At 45.6% G+C, this 25,036-nt stretch overlaps 1 protein-coding gene across 2 annotated transcripts in view; it reads left to right on the forward strand.

Moving 5' to 3' along the window:
• The first annotated feature begins 2,761 nt into the window (after positions 1-2,761).
• Positions 2,762-25,036, forward strand: part of TP63 (tumor protein p63) — a 215,558-nt gene continuing 193,283 nt past the window's right edge. For both annotated transcript variants that reach the window (XM_067466131.1, XM_067466132.1), the window contains exon 1: positions 2,762-2,902. In XM_067466131.1, the coding sequence (XP_067322232.1) occupies positions 2,841-2,902 (62 nt within the window). In that variant the 5' untranslated portion in view covers positions 2,762-2,840. The remainder of the gene's footprint in view (positions 2,903-25,036) is intronic.

Raw genomic sequence — 25,036 nt, forward strand, 5'->3', positions numbered from 1 at the left:
ATTACTTCCCTAGATCTGGACACTAGGCTCCTCTTGATGCAGGCCAAAATCCCATTGGCTTTTTTTGCCTCCACATCACATTGTTGGCTCATGTTTAACTTGTTGTCCACGAGGACTCCAAGATCTTTTTCACACGTACTGCTCTCGAGCCAGGCGTCACCCATTCTGTATCTTTGCGTTTCATTTTTTCTGCCAAAGTGGAGTATCTTGCATTTGTCACTGTTGAACTTCATTTTGTTAGTTTTGGCCCATCTCTCTAATCTGTCAAGATCGTTTTGAATTCTGCTCCTGTCCTCTGGACTATTGGCTCTCCCTCCCAATTTGGTGTCGTCTGCAAACTTGATGATCCTGCCTTCCAGCCCTTCATCTAAGTCATTAATAAAGATGTTGAACAGGACCGGGCCCAGGACGGAACCCTGCGGCACTCCACTTGTCACTTCTTTCCAAGATGAAGACGAAGCATTAGTGAGCACTCTCTGTGTTCGTCCACTTAACCAATTCCAGATCCACCTCACCGTAGTTTTGCCTCGCCCACATTGGACTAGTTTCCTTGCCAGAAGGTCATGGGGGACCTTGTCAAAGAAGGCCTTCCTGAAATCCAGGTACACTACATCCACGGCATTCCCCGCATCTACCCAGCTTGTAGCTCTATCGAAGAAAGAGAAAAACCTGGGTGGAAAACACTTTTCTGATGACGACTAGGTGAAAATCAAAGTGGCTGAAAAAAGGCGGAGAGAAACTTCTACGACACAGGCATTAAAATCTTGTCCCACGGATGACAAAATGTATTGAACTGAATGGTAATTATGTGGGAAAATAATGTAATACTTAGGCTACAATCCATGTAAGTTTGGACTGGATGGCCCATGAGGTCTCTTCCAACTCTAGGATTCTAACACCTGTATCTTAACCCCACCTTTCTTCTGCCAAAGGACACTCCTTACTTTCTCCAAACCCATCCTGGATGTTGCAAGTAAAGAAGGAGACTAAACTCTAGACCAGGGGTCCTGAAACTAAGGCCCGAGGGCTGGATACGGCCCTCCAAGGTCATTTACCCGGCGCTTGCTCAGGGCCAATTTAAGTCTGAAATGACTTGAATGCACACAACAACAACGATCCTATTTCATCAGCCAAAAGCAGGTCCATACTTCCCATTGAAATACTAAATAGTTTGTATTTGTTAAAATTGTTATTCATTTTAATTATTATATTGTATTTTAATTATTATATTATATTGGGAAGTCTGGCTTGGCCATGGTGGTCCACACTCTGGTTACATCCCATATAGACTACTGCAACGCTCTCTATGTGGGGTTGCCTCTGAAGACTGCCCAGAAGCTACAACTAGTCCAACGTGCAGCAGCCAGATTACTAACAGGAGCGAGGTACAGGGAGCATACTACTCCATACTACTCCAATTGGCTTCCGAGTACAATTCAAAGTGCTGGTGTTGACCTATAAAGCCTTAAACGACTCCGGCCCAGTTTACCTGTCCGAACGGATTCTCCCCTATGAACCATCAAGGTTATTAAGATCTTCCAGAGGGGCCCTGCTCTCGGTCCCACCTCCTTCGCAATCGCATCTGGTGGGGACGAGAGACAGGGCCTTCTCGGTGGTGGCCCCTCGGCTGTGGAACTCTCTCCCGATAGAGATCGGATCTGCCCCCTCCCTCCTGACTTTCAGAAAGATGGTAAAATCTTGGCTCTGGAACTTCACATTCTCAGATTGATGATCGAATCAGTAACTGTTGACCACAAGGCGGATGGTGATGAATTTGTGATTTACCTTGACAAATTGGCTTTATGTAATTCTTGATCTGTATTTTAATGTGTTTTAATGTATTAATGTAGTACAAAAGGTAGTCCCCTGACATTAAGTCCAGTCATGTCTGACTCTGGGGTGTGGTGCTCATCTCCATTTCTAAGCCGAAGAGCCGGCGTTGTCTGTAGACACCTCCAAGGTCATGTGGCCGGCATGACTGCATGGAGCGCTGTTACCTTCCCGCCGGAGCGGTACCTATTGATCTACTCACATTTGCATGTTTTCGAACTGCTAGGTTGGCAGTTCGAAAGCCTAGAGAAGACAATTATGCTGGGGAAAGTGGAAGGCAAAAGGAAGAGGGGCCGACCAAGGGCAAGGTGGATGGATGGCATCCTTGAAGTGACTGGACTGACCTTGAGGGAGCTGGGGGTGGTAACGGCCGACAGGGAGCTCTGGCGTAGGCTGGTCCATGAGGTCACGAAGAGTTGGAGACGACTGAACGAATGAACAACAACAACAGGTTGGCAGAAGCTAGGGCTGACAGCGGAAGCAATGTACTATGATGTTATTATGCTTTAGTTTATTTGTATATTGATTCTCTGTTGTTAGCCGGCCTGAGTCCCTCCTCAGAGGTCGGGAAGACCAGGTTATAAAAGCTCTAAATAAATAAATAAATAAATAGTCGTGTTAAGGGTTTTTTGCACTACAAATAAGATATGTGCAGTGTGCATAGGAATTAATTCATATTTTTTTCTTCAAATTATAATCCAGCCTTCCAACATTGAGCGACAGTGACCTGGCCCTCTGTTTAAAAGGTTTGAGGACCCCTGCTCTAGCCAAAGATGCTCCATGGCCCAGAGAGAGTGACATGTGCCATGCCATTGCAGAGAAGGGGGTTGTATTGGGATGACCCCATTGGCCAGACCCCTTGAAGGCTCCTCCCTTTGGCAAGTGTAAAAGAGCCCTCGAGGGGGGAAAAAGTCACATCTCCAAAGGACACTTGACCCTGGTGGTTTGGCCAGCGGACCTCTCTATATCAGAGGAGAGGGGACGTATCTCCATTTCTCTCCAGAGGGGCCATGAGTTTCGAACCGGCCCCGTACCCCACTTTGAAATGCTGCCCCGAAGCCTACCTCCAGCGGTGAGTCCTTCTGTGGCTTCTTTCCTTCCATTCCTCGCCGTGTGTCATTCTATCTCTCCTGCTATCAGATGGCCGCAGCTGTCCAGGGTTGGGTTGTAATGTCTGCATTTGCTTGTGTGTGTCGAAAGAAACGTATATATATTTCTCTTGCTTCACACTCTCCGGAGTCGAATATTATTTTTGGCTCCCCAATTAGTCATTGTTCCACTTGTGGCAGGCAGGCATCCTTCCACTTTTTTCCTCCTTGGCAGCCTTGGTGGCTTTGTGTGTTCTGTAAATATCAGGGGAAGTCGCAGAAAACCATGCCTTCCGGGGCAGAAAACAAGAAAAGGTTTTGGCTCCTACCAGCAAAGCAAAACAGTTTCCTAGGGAGAGTATTTTTGGGAGGACTACAGGTCCCATAATCAAGCCATGCAATGGAGATTTTGACCAGTGGAGTCTAGCTAAAGCTGGAATGTGTCCAGAGGAGAGCGACTAAAATGATCAAGGGTCTGGAGAACAAGCCCTATGAGGAGCGGCTTAAGGAACTGGGCATGTTTAGCCTGAAGAAGAGAAGGCTGAGAGGAGATATGATAGCCATGTATAAATATGTGAGAGGAAGCCACAGGGAGGAGGAGGGAGCAAGCTTCTTTTCTGCTTTCTTGGAGACTAGGACGCAAGGGAACAATGGCTTCAAACTACAAGAGAGGAGATTCCATCTGAACATGAGGAAGAACTTCCTGACTGTGAGAGCCGTTCAGCAGTGGAACTCTCTGCCCCGGAGTGTGGTGGAGGCTCCTTCTTTGGAAGCTTTTAAGCAGAGGCTGGATGGCCATCTGTCAGGGGTGATTTGAATGCAATATTCCTGCTTCTTGGCAGGGGGTTGGACTGGATGGCCCATGAGGTCTCTTCCAACTCTTTGATTCTATGATTCTAAAGACCCTTTCCCACATTTTGGCTGTCTTGGTAGTCCGAACGAGTTACGGAGGAGGCATGGACCAATTTTGGAATCTCTTATGGTCACCAATATGCATTCCAAAGCTTCAAATATAGACCTAATGCAGTGTTTCTCAACCTTCCTAATGCCGCGACCCCTTAAGTTCCTCATGTTGTGGTGACCCCCAACCATAACATTATTTTTGTTGCTACTTCACAAATGTAATTTTGCTACTATTGTGAATTGTTATGTTAGTATCTGATATGCAGGATGTATTTTCATTCACTGGACCAAATTTGGCACAAATATCCAATACACCCAAATTTGAATACTGGTGGGGTTTTGCGAGGGATTGATCTTGTCATTTGGGAGTTGTAGTTGCTAGGATTTATAGTTCATCTACAATCCAAGAGCATTCTGAACCCCACCAACAATGGAATTGAACCAAACTTGGCACGCAAAACTCCCATGACCAACAGACTCAAATAATGATGGATCTGGACCAAACTTGGCACAAATACTCAATCCACCCAAAGATGAACACTGGTGGAGTTTGGGAAAAATAGACCTTGATATTTGGGGATTGTAGTTGCTAGGATTTATAGTTCACCTACAATCCAAGAGCATTCTGAACTCCACCAACAATGGAATCGAACCAAACTTGGCACACAAAACTCCCATGACCAACAGAAAATACTGGAAGGGTTTGGTGGGCATTCACCTTGAGTTTTGGAGTTGTAGTTCACCTACATCCAGAGAGCACCGTGGACTCAAACAATGATGGATCTGGACCAAACTTGGTATGAATACTCGTTACACCCAAAGCTGAACACTGGTGGAATTTGCGAAAAATAGACCTTGATATTTGGGAGTTGTAGTTGCTAGGATTTATAGTTCACCTACAATCAAAGAGCATTCTGAGCCCCACCAACGAAAGAATGCATTCAAACTTCCCACACAGAACCCCCATGTCCAACAGAAAATAGTGTGTTTTCTGATGGTCTTTGGAGACCCCTCTGACACCCCTTCATGACCCCCCCCCCAGGGGTCCTGACCCCCAGGTTGAAAAACTCTGACCTAATGCAATCCGAGAATCCAGAGGCCATTCTGACTTGTGGATTTGGAGTCCAGATAACGTCCCTTTCCCCGCTTTGGATGTCTCAGTCATCTGAATCAGTTGCTTGCCACATGTAAAGGGGTCTTTGGCCCGAGCCTAGTATCTCCTTTGGCCACTCAAAGCTTAGAATAGATCCATTACAATCCCAGAATCCAGTGGCTGTTCTAAGTCGTGGATCTTGGGAACTGAAGTCCAGATAAAGTCAATTTCCCAGTCTTGGATGTCTTGGTCACCTGAATCGGTTGCTAGCCAGATGTAAAGGAGCCACTGGATTGTTTTTTGGGTTATATTGCTATATTCTAGTAGCATTCTCTCCTGACGTTTCTCCTGCATCTGTGCCTAATGGCATCCTCGGAGGTCTGTTGGAAATGAGGCAAGTGGAGTGTATATATACTTGTGGAATGTCCAGTGTGGGAGAAAGAACCCTTGCCTGTTTAAAGATCCAGGGAAGTCATGCTCCCCATGCTCTCTTCTACCTTGGTTAGACCACACCTGGAATATTGTGTCCAATTCTGGACACCACTATTCAAGAGAGATATTGACAAGCTGGAATGTGTCCAGAGGAGGGCGGCTAAAATGATTAAGGGTCTGAAGAACAATCCCTATGAGGAGTGGCTCAAAGAACTGGACATGTTTAGCATGCAGAAGAGAAGGCTGAGAGGAGACATGATGAGGGCTATGTATAAATAAATACATGAGCAGAAGTCATAGGGAGGAGGGCGCAAACTTGTTTTCTGCTTCCCTGGAGATTAGGAAGTGGAACAATGGCTTCAAACTACAAGAAAGGAGATTTCATCTGAACATTAGGAAGAACTTCCTGACTGTGAGAGCCGTTCAGCAGTGGAACTCTCTGCCCCGGAGTGTGGCAGGGTCTCTTTCTTTGCAGGCTTTTAAACAGAGGCTGGATGGCCATCTGTCGGGGGTGCTTTGAATGCAACTTTCCTACTTCTTGGCAGAATGGGATTGGACTGGATGGCCCAGGAGGTCTCTTCCAACTCTAGGATTCTATTATTCTAAAGCAAATATTGCAATTAGCAAGCTTCAATAGTACGAGCAGTCATGAATCTGCAAAGACAATCAGTGAGGGTATGTGCTTAGAGGAAGCCTGGCTTTTGTTTCCTGGGGACATGCTCTGTTTGGGATGTTGTTGTCTACCTTTAGGATGTTGTTGTTTGGGATGTTGTTGTCTACCTTTGGGATGTTGTTGTTTGGAATGTTGTTGTCTACCTTTGGGATGTTGCTGTTTGGGATGTTGTTGTCTACCTTTGGGATGTTGTTGTTTGGGATGTTGTTGTCTACCTTTGGGATGTTGTTGTTTGGGATGTTGTTGTCTACCTTTGGGATGTTGTTGTTTGGGATGTTGTTGTCTACCTTTGGGATGTTGCTGTTTGGGATGTTGTTGTCTACCTTTGGGATGTTGCTGTTTGGGATGTTGTTGTCTACCTTTGGGATGTTGTTGTTTGGGATGTTGTTGTCTACCTTTGGGATGTTGCTTTGGATGTTGTTGTCTACCAGCAGTCTATGCAGATATTCTCAGTGATGGACTTTGCAGATTCATGGCTACTCACACAATTCAAGCTTGCTAAATGCAACAGTCACACTTGCAATTTCGGACAATAACTCCCAGCAGCCTTTACGAACGTAAGCAGGTACAGGGATGCTAGGAGTTGCATTGCTTTTAAAGTAGACCCTTTGAATCAATGGATCAAAGTTATTTAACTAGTGAGTGTAACACATTTCCATTAACCGAATGGATTTATTTAGAGTGGGATCATAAGTTGAAACTCTTGAAACCACAAAAAAAGCAGCTTTTAGCACAGAAACCAATTTTCTGCACAGAATTCAGGGCTTTTGCGGAAAAAAAAAATGTGTTGCTGGAATATGCAAACTGATGCAAAGTCGTCAGTGCTTTATTGTTTTTCCCAGTGATGTTTCTCAACTGTTGTGGAAACCCATTTTTCAATCAGAGAATGAATAAGGGCAAATCTTCATTCCATTCTTACAAACTACATTCGTTCCATTCTTACAAACAATAGTCTCACAAATATTTGTTCTTACAAATATTCGTTATTCCATTCTTACAAACTACAATTGAAGAGAGATATTGACAGAGGAGGGCGGCTAAAATGATCACGGGTCCGGAGAACAAGCCCTATGAGGAGTGGCTGAAAGAACTGGACGTGTTTAGCATGCAGAAGAGAAGGCTGAGAGGAGACATGCTGAGGGCTATGTATACATATGTGAGGAGAAGTCATAGGGAGGAGGGAGCGAGCTTCCTTTCTGCTGCCCTGGAGACTAGGACGCAATGGAACAATGGCTTCAATTATAAGAAAGGAGATTCCATCTGAACATTAGGAAGAACTTCCTGACTGTGAGAGCCGTTCAGCAGTGGAACTCTCTGCCCCCAGTGTGCTGGAGGGTCCTTCTTTGGAGGCATTTAAACAGAGGCTGGATGGCCATCTGTTGGGGGGGGGGGGTGCTTTGAATGCAACTTTCCTGCTTCTTGGCAGAATGGGGTTGGACTGGATGGCCCATCAGGTCTCTTCCAACTCTAGGATTGCAATTAGCCGTCTTGCTTTTGAACATGGGCAAAGATGCCAAGCCTGGAGATGCAGAGGCTGTGTATATGTGTGTATACATATACATACACACACACACATACCACAAGAACTGGGTTTGGGCGTGATTACTATGGAAATTGGGCTACATTTTGTCCATCAACCATAGCTAAATCCTTTAAGTAACTTGAAGGAATGCTGAATGGAGAATCCCTGCATGGGTCAAGGGTTGGGCTAGATGACCTTTTGAGTCCCCTTCCAACTCTATGATTCTATTTGCTTATGCATTCCTTGCACCAGAAGTGAGTTAGACTTGATGGCCCTTGAGTTCCCTCCTAACAGTATATGACATATAAAGGTTGAGCTGGAAAACCAAAATACTCCAGTATCCAAAACTGTCGTTATGGGGAACTGAGGCAGTGATGTCACTACATTCTAGTGGTTCAATGTACACAAACTTTTCTACCAAGAAGCAGGAATATTGCATTCAAATCACCCCTGACAGATGGCCATCCAGCCTCTGTTTAAAAGCTTCCAAAGAAGGAGCCTCCACCACACTCCGGGGCAGAGAGTTCCACTGCTGAACAGCTCTCACAGTCAGGAAGTTCTTCCTTGTGTTCAGATGGAATCTCCTCTCTTGTAGTTTGAAGCCATTGTTCCATTGCGTCCTAGTCTCCAGGGAAGCAGAAAGGAAGCTTGCTCCCTCCTCCTCCCTGTGGCTTCCTCTCACATATTTATACATGGCTCTCATCATATCTCTTCTCAGCCTTCTCTTCTTCAGGCTAAACATGCCCAGCTCCTTAAGCCACTCCTCATAGGGCTTGTTCTCCAGACTCTCGATCATTTTAGTCACTCTCCTCTGGACACATTCCAGTTTGTCAATATCTCTTTTTTATTCTGCCAAGGGAAGAATAATATGCAAAGGGAAGAATTATATTTTAATGTGTTGCTGAAAGCTCCCATGGCTGGAATCACTGGGTTACTGTGAGTTTTTCAAGCTGTATGGCCATATCCGAGCAGCATTCTCTACTGACGTTTCACCTGCATCTGGTATTTTCAGAGGTCTGTTCAGAGGTCTGTTGGAAATTAGACAAGTGGGGTGTAAATCTGTGAAATGTCCAAGGTGAGGGAAAGAACTCTTGTCTGTTTGAAGGAAAATCAATTAGCTGCAAATTCTATCAATGAGGGTATTTTTGAAGGCTTTCATGTCCGGAATCACTGGGTTGTTTTAGGTTTTTTTGGGCTATATGGCCATGTTCTAGAAATATTCTCTCCTGACGTTTCGCCTGCATCTATGGTAAGCATCCTCAGAGGTAGCGAGGTACCTCTGACGATGCTTGCCATAGATGCAGGTGAAACGTCAGGAGAGAATGCCTCTAGCACATGGCCATATAGCCCGAAAAAACCTACAACAATCCAATGAGGCTATTTGTTGGCTGTTGTTGCCTGGAGGCGTTCAGCAGTGGAACTCTCTGCCCCGGAGTGTGGTGGAGGCTCCTTCTTTGGAAGCTTTGAAACAGAGGCTGGATGTCCATCTGTCAGGGGTGATTTGAATGCAATATTCCTGCTTCTTTGCAGGGGGTTGGACTGGATGGCCCATGAGGTCTCTTCCAACTCTTTGAGTCTATGATTCTGTGAATGTTGCCATTATCAAGCTTGATTAGCATTGAGTACCCTTGCAGTTGCAGCTATCTCTATGCAGATACTTTCACTGACTGACTTTGCAGCTTCAGAGCTACTCAATGCTATTCAAGTTGGCTAATGGCAACATTCACATTTGCTTCAAACATAAAATGGGTTTTTTCTCCCACCCTGGACATCATTCCACAGGGATATATGCACTCCACTTGCCTCATTTCCAACAGACCTTTGAACAATCTTTTAAGGATGCTAGCCAAAGATGCAGGTGAAACCATGGGAGAGAATGCTACTGGAACATGGCCATATAGCCCCCAAAAAACTCACAGCAACCTTACTTATATTTTGTCATAGGTTGAGGTGCCACAGACCTGGAAACATATGTTCAAATAAAAACTTGATGTTTGCAAGAGCATTTCAAATATTCCTTTACCTTAATATAGATTCATACAGTCGAGACAGAGAGATAGAGTTTCAGGGAAGGAGGGCGAGTTCAAGGAAATTGTCCTCCAAATAACAATTCTTCTAGCCCTGAAATCATGAGCATTTAGAGACATGCATCCAAAGATGGCTCGAGAGCAGTACGTGTGAAAAAGATCTTGGAGTCCTCGTGGACAACAAGTTAAACATGAGCCAACAATGTGATGTGGCGGCAAAAAAAGCCAATGGGATTTTGGTCTGCCTCAATAGGAGCATAGTGTCTAGATTTAGGGGAGTCATGCTCCCCATGCTCTATTCCGCTTTGGTTAGACCACACCTGGAATATTGTGTCCAATTCTGGGCAACACAATTCAAGAGAGATATTGACAAGCTGGAATGTGTCCAGAGGAGGGCAACTAAAATGATCAAGGGTCTGGAGAACAAGCCCTATGAGGAGCGGCTTAAGGAGCTGGGCGTGTTTAGCCTGAAGAAGAGAAGGCTGAGAGGAAATATGATAGCCATGTATAAATATGTGAGAGGAAGCCACAGAGAGGAGGGAGGAAGCTTCCCTTCTGCTTCCCTGGAGACTACGATGCAGAACAATGGCTTCAAACTACAAGAAAGAAGATTCCACCTGAACATGAGGAAGAACTTCCTGACTGTGAGAGCCGTTCAGCAGTGGAACTCTCTGCCTCAGAGTGCGGTGGAGGCTCCTTCTTTAGAAGCTTTTAAGCAGAGGCTGGATGGCCATTTGTCAGGGGTGATTTGAATGCAATATTCCTGCTTCTTGACAGGGGTTGGACTGGATGGCCCATGAGGTCTCTTCCAACTCTTTGATTCTATGATTATATGATTCTATGGCCATCTTTCGGGGCTGCTTTGAATGCAATATTCCTGCTTCTTAGAAGAAAGGAGTTGGACTGGATGGCCCATGAGGTCTCTTCCAACTCTGATTCTCTGATTCTATGATTCTATGGCCATCTTTCGGGGGTGCTTTGAATGCAATATTCCTGCTTCTTGGCAGAAAGGGGTTGGACTGGATGGCCCATGAGGTCTCTTCCAACTCTAGGATTCTACGATTCTGTGATTCTACGACTTTCCAAGGTACGGGTGCAGCTGACACATGAGCTTTAACTGTGGAAAAGCTCCTCTAGCTACCGCCGAAATCTGGGGTTCCAGGCTCATTGATGAATGTTAGAGTCGGAAGGGACCACAAAGGCCATCTAGTCCAACCCCTAGCCTTGCAAGAATAGGCAATGAACAGCCTTTCCAAAAGATAGCTTCATGGATGTATCTACATGTTAGGATTAATTGGGTTTGGCACCACATAGAATCATAGAATCCTAGAATCACAAGAGTTGGAAGAGACCTCCTGGGCCATCCAGTCCAACCCCATTCTGCCAAGATGCAGAAATATTGCATTCAAATCACCCCTGACAGATGGCCATCCAGCCTCTGTTTAAAAGCTTCCAAAGAAGGAGCCATGAACTGCCATGGCTCAATGCTAGGGAATCCCAGGTGTTGTCGTTTGCTCTCTTTGATAGAAAGCTTAAAACATTGTTGAACTACAACTCTCTATAGCAGTGATGTGGTAGTTCAAGTGACACCAAACAATGTGAATTCTACAGCGTAGATGCATTCTTCGTCTCACTCTCTGCAATGCTAGAAATCCGAGGACCGAAGGTCCATGTCTTGGGAGGGGGCAAGATTCTTCATAGCGGGTGGCAAAGTGCTCCCTTTGCCCTGCTATTTACCCCTTGGTTCAAGGCACTGCCAGGGCCATCCATGCCAGGAAGGAATGTGGGGGAATCGGAGACGCTCTGTTTGGAGCCATCTCCTCCACATGATCCTTCCTTGCGACATGCCCCGGGTCCATTTGTCCTCTTCGCTCTGCTCCTCGTTGCAAAAGAGAGAGAGAGGAAAATAACAGAAGGGACGGGCTAAGATTGGACAAGGAAGGGGCCGCGTGAAATTGCAAGCGGTCTTTGTGGCTCAGCTGGGGAATGTGGACCCCGGCCAGGAAAGGCTTGGAGGGCATGAAAGAGGCGCATGGATGGAACAAGAAGCGTTGGCCTTGTGGAACCTTCCACCATTAATGCCTCTGATAAAAGGTTGCCACCAGCTTTAGATGCCAAGGAAACTCACAGGGGCAAAAGGCTATGGTGACACCCCCCCCCCCCCCCCAATCTATATAAATAAAAATGTAATGTTAGTTCGTGCTACCATCCGAACTCAAAAACCACTGTGGGAATTGACACCAAATTTGGACACAAGACACCTAAGAACCCAATGTATGTCCTTCACTAAAAAAAATTGATTTTGTCATTTGGGAATTGTCGTTGCTGGGATTTATAGTTTACCTACAATCAAAGAGCATTCTGAACTCCACCAATGATGGAATTGGGCCAAACTTAGCACACAGTTCTCCCATGACCAATAGAAAATACTGGAAGGGTTTGATGAGCATTGACCTTGTGTTTTGGAGTTGTAGTTCACCTACATCCAGAGATCACTGTGGACTCAAACAATGATGGATCTGGACCAAACTCTACACGAATACTCAATATGCCCAAATGTGAACACTGGTGGAGTTTGAGGAAAATAGAATCTTGACATTCAGGAGTTGTAGTTGCTGGGATTTATAGTTCATCTACAATCAAAGAGCATTCTGAACCCCACCAACGATGGAATGGAACCAAACTTGGCACACAGTTCTCCCATGACCAACAGAAAATACTGGAAGGGTTTGACATTCAGGAGTTGTAGTTGCTGGGATTTATAGTTCATCTACAATCAAAGAGCATTCTGAACCCCACCAACGATGGAATGGAACCAAACTTGGCACACAGTTCTCCCATGACCAACAGAAAATACTGGAAGGGTTTGACATTCAGGAGTTGTAGTTGCTGGGATTTATAGTTCATCTACAATCAAAGAGCATTCTGAACCCCACCAACGATGGAATGGAACCAAACTTGGCACACAGTTCTCCCATGACCAACAGAAAATACTGGAAGGGTTTGACATTCAGGAGTTGTAGTTGCTGGGATTTATAGTTCATCTACAATCAAAGAGCATTTTGAACCCCACCAACGATTGAATGGAATCAAACTTGGCACACAGTTCTCCCATGACCAACAGAAAATACTGGAAGGGTTTGACATTCTGGAGTTGTAGTTGTGGGATTTATAGTTCATCTTCAGCATTCTGAACCCCACCAACGATGGAATGGAACCAAACTTGGCACACAGTTCTTCCAAGACCAACAGAAAATACTGGAAGGGTTTGACATTCAGGAGTTGTAGTTGCTGGGATTTATAGTTCACCTACAATCACAGAGCATTCTGAATCCCACCAGCAATAGAATTGGGCCAAACCTCCCACACACAACCCCCATGTGGGCCACAGCAACACGTGGCAGGGGATGGCTAGTACTAACTAAATGGAATTTTCCTTCGGCCCTCCAAATTGCTAGCATTACAATAACTTCACGCTTCTCTTGGGGGTTTAGAAATCATGTTTAGGCACCAAGAGAAAAGAAGCTGGCAAACTTAGCTGCCTTGAGTCCTGCTACTTCAGGTATGGATGCAAACTTCAGCCCTCCAGGTGTTTTGGACTTCAACTCCCACAATTCCTTACAGCCAGAGGCGGCCTTAGGTAATTTTCAATGGTAAGCAAACAGCATTTTAGCACACACACACCCCCCAACCAATCACTGATATATATTTTCTGTTCGTCGTGGGAGTTCTGTGTGCCATATTTGGTTCAATTCCATCATTGGTGGAGTTCAGAATGCTCTTTGATTGTAGGTGAACTATACATCCCAGTAACTACAACTCGTGTATGTCAAGGTGTATTTTCCCCCAAGAGCATCTCTGGGCAAAATCAACTATACTGCAATAGCTTACTTTGCGTAATGGGTTGAGCCGCCCCTGCTTACAGCTTACTGGCTAATGTTTTGGTGGAATCTCTTTTAGAATTATAGAATCATAGAGTTCAGTCATCCAGTCCAACCCCATTCTGCCAAGAAGCAGGAAAATTGCATTCAAAACACCCCCAACAGATGGACATCCAGCCTCTGTTTAAAAGCTTCCAAAGAAGGAGTCTCCACCACACTCTGGGGCAGAGAGTTCCACTGCTGAACAGCTCTCACAGTGAAGAAGTTCTTCCTAATGTTCAGGTGGAATCTCCTTTTGTGTAGTTTGAAGCCACTGTTCGGTGTCCTAGCCTCCAAGGCAGCAGAAAACAAGCTTGCTCCCTCCTCCCTATGACTTCCTCTCACATACTTATACATATCTCAATGTGATGAGGTTGATTGCCAGAGTTCCCTCCTTCCAGGACAACCACAGAGGACTATGCATGATGGTCAGAAGTAATTTAACTCATGTGATGAGCTCCATACCTCTCCATCCTTGAAAAGAGACTGAAGTGTCCCCCCAGGGGGAAAATGTCTCCATGTGATGAGGTCGATTGTTGGAGTTCCCTCCTTTCAGGACACCTTTGCCTCTTTTCAGCCATGGAGGGTGATGCACGATGGTCAGAAGTAGTTTAACTTGTGTGATTGGCTCCGTATCTCTCCATGCTTGAAAACAGGCTGAAGTGTCCTACCAGGGGAAAATGTCCCAATGTGATGAGGTTTATTGCTGGAGTTCCCTACTTTCAGGACACTTCTGAAAGAGAGATATTGACCAGCTGGAATGTGTCCAGAGGAGGGCGACTAAAATGATCAAGGGTCTGGAGAACAAGCCCTATGAGGAGCGGCTTAAGGAGCTGGGCATGTTTAGCCTGAAGAAGAGAAGGCTGAGAGGAGACATGATAGCCATGTATAAATATGTGAGAGGAAGCCACAGGGAGGAGGGAGCAAGCTTGTTTTCTGCTTCCCTGGAGACTAGGACGCAAGGGAGCAATGGCTTCAAACGACAAGAAAGGAGTTTCTATCTGAACGTGAGGAAGAACTTCCTGACTGTGAGAGCCATTCAGCAGTGGAACTCTCTGCCCTGGAATGTGGTGGAGGCTCCTTCTTTGGAAGCTTTTAAACAGAGGCTGGATGATTTGAATGCAGTATTCCTGCTTCTTGGCAGAATGGGGTTGGACTAGATGGCCCATGAGGTCTCTTCCAACTCTATGATTCTATGATTCTATTATTCTGCCTCTTTCAACCACAGAGGGCTGTGTGTGATGGCCAGAAGTAGTTCAACTCATGTGATGAGCTCCGTATCACTCCTTGCTTGAAAAGAGGCTGAAGTGTCCTACCAAGGGGAAATGTCCCAATGTGGTGAGGTTGATTGCTGGAGTTCCCTCCTTTCAGGACACTTCTGCCTCTTCCAACCACAGAGGGCTGTGTGTGATGGCCAGAAGTAGTTTAGCTCATGTGATGAGCTCTGTACCTCTCCATGCTTGAAAAAAAGCTGAAGTGTCCTACCAGGGGGAAATGTCTCAATGCAATGAGGTTGATTGCCAGAGTTCCCTCCTTTCAGGACACTTCTGCCTCTTTTCAACCATGGAGGATGATGCATGATGGCTGGAAGTAGTTTATCTCATGTGATGAGCTCTGTATCTCTTCATGCTTGAAAAGCATGTTCTATAGGCATTTTCTCCTGACGTTTCGCCTGCATCTATGGCAAGCATCCTCAGAGGTAGTGAGGTCTGTTGGAAGTAGGAAAATGGGTTTATATATCTGTGGAATGACCAGGGTGGGACAAAGAACTCTTGTCTGTTGGAGCTTCCAACTTCCTACTTCCAACAGATCTCACTACCTCAGAGGATGCTTGCCATAGCTGCAGGTGAAATGTCAGGAGAAAATGCCTCTAGAACATGGCCATATATTCCGGAAAAACCTACAACAACCCATTATTATTATTATTATTATTATTATTATTATGGCCAGAAGTAGTTCAACTTATATGATGAGCTCTGTATCTCTCCATGCTTGAAAAGAGGCTGAAGTGTCCTACGACTGTGACATTTCTCAATGTGACGACACCAAATTGGGAGGGATAGCCAATACTCCAGAGGACAGGAGCAGGATACAAAACGATCTTGACAGATTAGAAAGATGATGGGCCAAAACTAACAAAATGAAGTTCAACAGTGACAAATGCAAGATACTCCACTTTGGCAGGAAAAACGAAATGCAAAGATACAGAATGGGGGACGCCTGGCTCGAGAGCAGTACGTGTGAAAAAGATCTTGGAGTCCTCGTGGACAACAAGTTAAACATGAGCCAACAATGTGATGTGGCGGCAAAAAAAGCCAATGGGATTTTGGCCTGCATCAATAGGAGCATAGTGTCTAGATCTAAGGAAGTAATGCTACCCCTCTATTCTGCTTTGGTTAGACCACATCTGGAATATTGTGTCCAATTCTGGGCACCACATTTGAAGAGAGATATTGACAGGCTGGAATGTGTCCAGAGGAGGGAGACTAAAATGATCCAGGGTTTGGAGAACAAGCCGTATGAGGAGCGGCTTAAGGAGCTGGGCATGTTTAGCCTGAAGAAGAGAAGGCTGAGAGGAGATATGATAGCCATGTATAAATATGTGAGAGGAAGCCACAGGGAGGAGGGAGCAAGCTTGTTCTCTGCTTCCCTGGAGACTAGGACGCAATGGAGCAATGGCTTCAAACGACAAGAGAGGAGATTCCATCTGAACATGAGGAAGAACTTCCTGACTGTGAGAGCCGTTCAGCAGTGGAACTCTCTGCCCCGGAGTGTGGTAGAGGCTCCTTCTTTGGAAGCTTTTAAGCAGAGACTGGATGGCCATCTGTCAGGGGTGATTTGAATGCAATATTCCTGCTTCTTGGCAGAATGGGGTTGGACTGGATGGCCCATGAGGTCTCTTCCAATTCTTTGATTCTATGATTCTATGATAAGGTGGTATTTCCCATTCCACTGATTTATTGCTTTTTGGACATAAAGGGGAAAGGAATGGAAATCCTACTCAAGGTACCCCTCTGTGGGCAGAAATCAGGGGTAGATCATTGCATGCAAACCCTGTTTTTTAAATAAAACAGTGGGAATTCATGTTTTTCCTGAATTCTAGAAAGGACAGGCCGGGAGTAAACAGCCCTGGGAAAGCAAGCCAAACATCATGCTCGGAGTAATGCCTTCCTGCCAAGGAGAGTCTCCCCCTCTGAGCCTGAAAGCAACCACAGCGGAGTCCGCAAAGGAGCCGTAATTATGATCAAAGGCGGATGCTGGGAGGTGTATAATTAAGCTCCCCCTCCATCCCAGATGAAGGAGGGGGCGCCATGTTTACACACCAGGCGCTCCCCTTTGGGAACTGACAGCCAGACTCGGAGACATATGGGTTTGGGATTAGGAGCGGCTTTGTGAGAGTTGCACCTGTTCCCTGGAAAGGTGGGGTTTGCGGAGGTGTTGCAAAGCCTCTCTGCAGACACAAACAAGGCAGAGCTGGGCCTTTATATTTAGCCTGGATTGAGTTTTTCACCCATGCCGGCTCAGCATCTTCTCTCTCTCTCTCTCTCTCGAATGGAGATTATGTCATGTTCCCTCGAAATCCAATCCCCCACGTGCGGCCGATACGCATCATGCCAATGTCTGTGCATCATGCTCAGGAGGGTAAAGAGGATTGTGGTGGGTGGTCTGCAAAAGCACTGGAAGTCTTAAGGAAGTGAGCCTTGCCATGTGGAAATTGGGTGTCAAGCTCCTCCAGTGCAATGAACCTGTCTTTTGTATCCTTAACACATATTCTTGCTTTGGATTACAGCTCCCAAAATTCCCTAGCCAGTCCAAGGACAAGAAGGGTGTGGAAAGATCTCATTTTGGGGTACAACACCCACATTTGAGGCCTGTACATATTGTGGTGTAGTCTGGGAAGAGGTTTATTGGGATGCACCTTGTTGTTCATTCATTCAGTCGTCTCCGACTCTTCATGACCTCATGGACCATCCCATGCCAGAGCTCCCTGTCGCCGTCACCACCCCCAGCTCCTTCAAGGTCAGTCCAGTCACTTCAAGGATGCCGTGCATCCATCTTGCCCTCAGTCGGCCCCTCTTCCTTTTACCTTCCACTTTCCCCAGCATCATTCCCTTCTCCAGGCTTTGCTGTCTCCTCATGATGTGGCCAAAGGACTTCAACTTTGTCTCTAGTCTCCTTCCCTCCAGTGAACAGCCGGGCTTTATTTCCTGGAGGATGGACTGGTTGGATCTTCTCGCAGTCCAAGGCACTCTCAGCACTTTCCTCCAACACCACAGCTCAAAAGCATCTCTCTTCCTTCGCTCAGCCTTCCCGAAGGTCCAGCTCTCACATCCGTAGGTGACTACAGGGAAGACCATGGCTTGGACTAGGCAATGGATCTTGGTTGCCAGTCTGATGTCTCTACTCTTTACTATTTTATCAAGATTGGACATTGCTCTCCTCCCAAGAAGGAAGCGTCTTCTGATTTCCTGGCCACAGTCTTCATCTGCAGTCATCTTTGCGCCTAGAAATACAAAGTCTGTCCCAGCCTCCATGTTTTCTCCCTCTATTTTCCACTTGTCAATCATTCTTGTTGCCATAATCTTGATTTTTTTGACGTTTAGCTGCAACCTGGCTTTTGCGCTTTCTTCTTTCACCTTGATTAGAAGGCTCCACAGCTCCTCCTCGCTTTCGGCCATCAGAGTGGTGTCATCTGCATATCTGAGGTTGTTAATGTTTCTTCCAGCCATTTCCACCCCAGCTTTGCATTCCTCAAGCCCCGCACATCCTCGCATGATGTGTTCTGCATACAAGTTGAATAGCTTGGGTGAGAGGATGCAGCCTTGCCGTATGCCTTTCCCAGTCTTGAACCAGTCTCCTGTTCCGTGGTCAGTTCTGACTGTTGCTCCTTGGTCCTTGTACAGATTCCTCAGGAGAGAGGGAAGGGGGCTTGGGATGCCCATCCCACCAAGAACTTGCCACCATTTATTATGATCCACACAGTCAAAGGCTTTAGAATAGTCAATGAAGCAGAAGTAGATGTTTTTCTGAAACTCCCTGCCTTTCTCCATTCTCCAGTGGATATTGGCAATCTGGTCTCTCGTTCCTCTGCCTTTTCTAAACCCAGCTTGAACATCTGGCAACTCTCGCTCCATGTATTGTTGGAGTCTTCCTTGCAGGATCTTGAGCATTACCTTCCTGGCATGAGGAGAAATAAGGGCCACGGTACGGAAGTTTGAGCAGTCTTGGGATCTCAAGGTATGGATGCAATGCATGTCTGCATCTACCTATTAACAATAATATTGCAACATGGTCTGAAATAGGAAGAGGTCCATGGGGGCTACACTATAGCAGTGTTTCTCAATCTTCCTAATGCCATGACCCTTAATGCAGTTCCTCATGGGGTGGTGACCCCCCAACCATAACATTATTTTCTTTACTACTTCAGAACTGTAATTTTACTACTGTTATGAATCGTCATGTAAATATATCTGATATGCGGGATATATTTTCATTCACTGGACCAAATTTGGCACAAATACCCAATGCTCCCAAATTTGAATAATGGTGGGGTTGGGGGGGGGGGGTTGATTTTGACATTTGGGAGTTGTAGTTGCTGGGATGTATAGTTAACCTACAACCAAAGAGCATTCTGAATGCCACCACCAATGGAATTGAACCAAATTGGCACAAAGAACTGCCATGACCAACAGAAAATACTGGAAGGTTGGTGGGCATTGAGCTTTGGAGTTGTAGTTTACCTATAGAGCATTGTGGACTCAAACAATGATGGATCTGGACCAAACTTGGCACAAATACTCAATATGCCCAAATGTGAACACTGGTGGAGTTTGGGGAAAATAAAATCTTGACATTTGGGAGTTGTCGTTGCTGGGATTTATAGTTCACCTACAATCACAGAGCATTCAGAACCCCACCAACAATAGAATTGGGCCAAACCTTCCACACAGAACCCCTATGTGGGCCACAGCAACGCGTGGCAGGGGACGGCTAGTACTCAATATGCCCAAATGTGAACACTGGTGGAGTTTGGGAAAAATGGACCTTGACATTTGGGAGTTGTAGTTTTTGGGATTTATAATTCACCTACACTCAAACAGCATTCTGAACCTCACCAACTGTAGAATTGGGCCAAACTTCCCACACAGACACCCTCCCCCCATACCTTGAAGGGACTCACTGGCATCAGCCCCCACCAATCTCACAGGCTCACCCATGCCCACATATGTGTACTACGCTACCATGTGCTGAGCATGCTTGCTCTCCTCTCCCTGCTTGGAGTCTCAGAAACAGCCCACCCCTTGGCTTAGAGGCTGGCCAATCAAAGCGAAGGAGGGCTTTTGTTAGGAGGATCCCTATGAGGAGCGGCTTAAGGAGCTGGGCATGTTTAGCCTGAAGAAGAGAAGGCTGAGAGGAGATATGATAGCCATGTATAAATATGTGAGAGGAAGCCACAGGGAGGAGGAAGGAGCAAGCTTGTTTTCTGCTTCCTTGCAGACTAGGACGCGGAACAATGGCTTCAAACTACAAGAGAGGAGATTCCATCTGAACATTAGGAAGAACTTCCTGACTGTGAGAGCCGTTCAGCAGTGGAACTCTCTGCCCCGGAGCGTGGTGGAGGCTCCTTCTTTGGAAGCTTTTAAACAGAGGCTGGATGGCCATCTGTCAGGGGTGATTTGAACGCAATATGCCTGCTTCTTGGCAGAATGGGGTTGGACTGGATGGCCCAGGAGGTCTCTTCCAACTCTTTGATTCGATGATTCTATAATAGCTACCAGTTGCATGCAAGGGAAATATCCTTCCAAAATGCCTTGCTAATATCAATGCCTTGGACATGCCTGGTTCTTACATTTTGCTGAAAAAGTATGGCAGGCTCACCTCAGTTTATCTCAAAAGAGATCCATCAAATCATTTATTTCTGAGACTGTAAAAAAATGTGAAGTTGAGGTCATGCAAATACCAATACGGGGCCCAAAGCAGACATCCGTTTTTGATGCGTAATCCTTGCAAGATGCACACAAAGAAATTGCTGCCATAACCAGACAGCCTGGGATCCTGCATCTTTGGAATCGTGAGGAAAGCTGTCATGATCTAATAGTTTCCTGGCTCTGTTTTCCATCATTTCCATCCAGTGGGGTTTGAAATAACCTCCAAATAAAATGCATGGTTAAAATATACTGCATTCATCCTTATTATTATTATTATTATTATTATTATTATTATTATTATTTTACTGGCAAGCTATTCAACCTCAGCAGACTGAAAGCCAAAACCAACATCTGTTATAGAACTCCAGTATGCTGATGACAATGTCGTCTGTGCGCATTCAGAAGAAGATCTACAAGCCACTCTAAACACCTTCGCAGAAGCATACGAGAAGCTCGACCTGTCACTGAACATTGAGAAAACCAAGGTGCTGTTCCAGCATTCACTAGCCAATCCCTCTCCAATGCCAGTAATACAGCTTAATGGTGTAACATTAGAAAATGTGGACCATTTCCGCTACCTTGGCAGCCACCTCTCCACCAAAGTCAACATCGACGCCGAAATACAACACCGCCTGAGCTCTGCAAGTGCAGCATTTTCCAGAATGAAGCAGAGAGTGTTTGAGGACCAGGACATCCGTAGGGATACTAAGGTGCTTGTCTATAAAGCTATTGTCCTCCCAACCCTGCTCTATGCCTGTGAGACGTGGACTGTCTACAGACGTCACATGCAACTCCTGGGACGATTCCATCAGTGCTGCCTCCGGAAAATCCTGCAAATCTCCTGGGAAGACAAGCGGACAAACATCAGTGTGCTGGAAGAAGCAAAGACCACCAGCATTGAAGCGATGGTCCTCCAACATCAACTCCGCTGGGCCGGCCACGTTGTCCGGATGCCCGACCACCGTCTCCCAAAGCAGTTGCTCTACTCCGAACTTAAGAACGGAAAACGAAACGTTGGTGGACAGGAAAAGAGATTGAAAGATGGACTCAAAGCCAACCTTAAAAACTCTGGCATAGACACTGAGAACTGGGAAGCCCTGGCCCTTGAGCGCTCCAGCTGGAGGTCAGCTGTGACCAGCAGTGCTGCAGAATTCGAGGAGGCACGAGTGGAGGGTGAAAGAGAGAAACGTGCCAGGAGGAAGGCACGTCAAGCCAACCCCGACCGGGACCGCCTTCCACCTGGAAACCAATGCCCTCACTGCGGAAGAAGATGCAGAGCAAGAATAGGGCTCCACAGCCACATACGGACCCACAAGGAAATCCATAATGGAAGACCATCTTACTCGTCCAACGGGGGATTGCCTAAGTAAGTAAGTAAGTAAGTAAGTAAGTAAGTAATTACTTTACTAACACAAAAGCACAGTATGTCACAGCAAACGAGAACTCTATGTTGGATTTTGTATCACAAAATCACAAGTCGAACACTTCCCAAGCGTCTAGGACTGTGTGATGTATTTCCGAATGATGCACACAGATTCAAGTCAGGTGGCCTTTTGCAGTTGACAGATCGTGATTTTGTCAGTGTTGATTGTTTCCAAATGCTGGCTGAGATCTTTTGGCACGGCACCCAGTATGCCAATGACCACTGGGACCACCTGGATTGGTTGATGCCAGAGCCTTTGCAGTTCGATTTTGGGGTCCTGATAACGCCTGAGTTTTTCCTGTTGGGTTGTTGTAGGTTTTTTCGGGCTATATGGCCATGTTCTAGAGGCATTCTCTCCTGACGTTTCGCCTGCATCTATGGCAAGCATCCTCAGAGGTTGTGAGGTCTATTGGAACTAGGAAAAAGGGTTTATATATCTGGAATGACCAGGGTGGGACAAAGGACTCTTGTCTGTTGGAGCTAGATGCGAATGTTTCAACTGATCACCTTGATTAGCATTTGATTGCCTGGCAGTGCCTGGAGCAATCTTTTGTTGAGAGGTGATTAGATGTCCTTGATTGTTTCCTCTCTGTTTTTGTGCTGTTCTAATTTTAGAAATGCAGGACCACTCCCACAACCACCATGTCAGACTACACAGAGAAGCCATTGAAATCTACAAGAAGCATGTGGACAATTTCAACAGAAAGGAGGAAACCATGAAAATGAACAAAATCTGGCTACCTGTATTAAAAAAACTCTAAAATTACAGCAGCAAAACAACAGAGAGGAAACAATCAAGGACATCTAATCACCTCTGAACAAAAGATTGCTCCAGGTACTGCCAGGCAATCAAATGCTAATCAATGTGATCAGTTGAAACATTCACACCTAGCTCCAACAGACAAGAGTCCGTTGTCCCACCCTGGTCATTCTACAGATATATAAACCTTTTTTCCTAGTTCCAACAGACCTCACTACCTCTGAGGATGCTTGCCATAGATGCAGGCAAAACGTCAGGAGAAAATGCCTCTAGACAGAGAAGCCATTGAAATCCACAAGCATGTGGACAGTTTCAACAGAAAGGAAGAAACCATGAAAATGAACAAAATCTGACTACCTGTATTAAAAAAAAACTCTAAATTACAACAGCACAACTACAGAGAGGAAACAAACAAGGACATCTAATCACCTCTCAACAAAAGATTGCTCCAGGCATGGCCAAGCCATCAAATGCTAATCAAGGTGATCAGTTGAAACATCCACACCTAGCTCCAACAGACAAGAGTCCTTTGTCCCACCCTGGTCATTCCACAGATATATAAACCCTTTTGCCTACTTCCAATAGACCTCACTACCTCTGAGGATGCTTGCCATAGATGCAGGCGAAATGTCAGGAGAGAATGCCTTTAGAACATGGCCATATAGCCCGAAAAAACCTACAACAATCCAGTGTTTCCGGCCATGAAAGCCTTCGACAATACATTTTTCCTGTTGTTTTTCCTCAATGTGGGGTATGGCAACATCAATAATCCAAACTTTTTTCTTTTCCACAATTGTGATGTCTGGTGTATTGTGTTCCAACATTTTGTCAGTCTGGATTCACAAGTCCCACTGTATTATTATTATTATTATTATTATTATTAGAAACACAACAAGATGAGTCCACAGCAACAAGATCACTCTGCTGGCAGTTGTATTGGATCACACGTCGGACACTTCCCAAGTGTCTAGGACTGTGTGATATATTGGTGAATAATGCATGCAGATCCCAGTAAGGTGGCCTTTTGCAGCTGGCATATGGTTATTATTATTATTATTATTATTATTATTATTATTAGTTTCATAGCTTGATAACTGGGATTTTGGACAGTCAATGATTCAGATTCTATCCAAGACTCTAGGAATCCATGATTTATTGTTGAATAATCATAGAAGTTGGAAAGGATTCCAAGGGTCATCTAGTCCAACCCCTATTTATCATGTCAGGAGCAAACCAAACAGTTGTATTGCATTTTTAACAAACAAACAAACAAAACACAACGTTTGCAAGCTTGGTAGTTGATTAAATGTCCTTTGACCAGTATCTGGCCCCTTGAAGTGCCTCTGGTGTTACTATAAGAAGGTCCTCCATTGTGCATGTGGCAGGGCTCAGGTTGCATCGCAGCAGATAGTCTGTAGTTTGCTCCTCTCCACACTCGCATGTCGTGGATTCTACTTTGTGGCCCCATTTCTTAAGGTTGGCTCTGCATCTTGTGGTGCCAGAGCGTAGTCTGTTCAGCACCTTTCAAGTCGCCTAGTCCTCTGTGTGCCCAGGGGGGAGTCTCTCATTTGGTATCATCCATGGGTTGAGGTTCTGGGTTTGAGCCTGCCACTTTTGGACTCTTGTTTGCTGAGGTGTTCCAGCGAGTGTCTCCGTAGATCTTAGAAACCTATTTCTTGATTTAAGTCGCCCAAACAGGGTGGCCCGGATATGTCTCTGCCTTGGTCCTTTCACTATCGACTGCTACTTCCCGGCAGATGTCAGGTTGTGCAATACCAGCTAAAGAGTATAATTTCTCCAGTGGTGTAGGGCGCAGACACCCCGTGATAATGCGGCATGTCTCATTAAGAGCCACATCCACTGTTTTAGTGTGGTGAGATGTGTTCCACACTGGGCATGCGTACTCAGCAGCAGAGTAGCATAGCGCAAGGGCAGATGTCTTCACTGTGTCTGGTTGTGATCCCCAGGTTGTGCCAGTCAGCTTTCGTATGATATTGTTTCTAGCACCCACTTTTTGCTTGATGTTCAGGCAGTGCTTCTTGTAGGTCAGAGCACGGTCCAGAGTGACTCCCAGGGATTTGGTTGTGCTGCAATGCTCCAGTGGGATTCCTTCCCAGGTGATCTTCAGAGGTGTTCCAGCGAGTCTCTCTGTAGATCCTAGAAAACTATTTCTTGATTTAAGTCGTTGAAGTCCAACCCCTACTGTGATGGAATACATAATTAAAGTATTAACAAGAGGTAGGATGCATAAAAGATGTATAAAAAAGAGAATCCACACCATGGAGGCAGTCTATATTGATAGTATCAATTGCTATGGGACCCTTAGAGTTGCAGTTTTGCAAGGTCTGACAAACAACTCCTGCTGTAATTCCCTCTTCGACAAATATATTATTAAAGGTCTGGGCATCTTTTCCTTTATTTCCCTTGGCAAAGCTA

Source organism: Anolis sagrei, chromosome 3 (genome assembly GCF_037176765.1).
Source record: "Anolis sagrei isolate rAnoSag1 chromosome 3, rAnoSag1.mat, whole genome shotgun sequence".
Taxonomy (NCBI): domain Eukaryota; kingdom Metazoa; phylum Chordata; class Lepidosauria; order Squamata; family Dactyloidae; genus Anolis; species Anolis sagrei.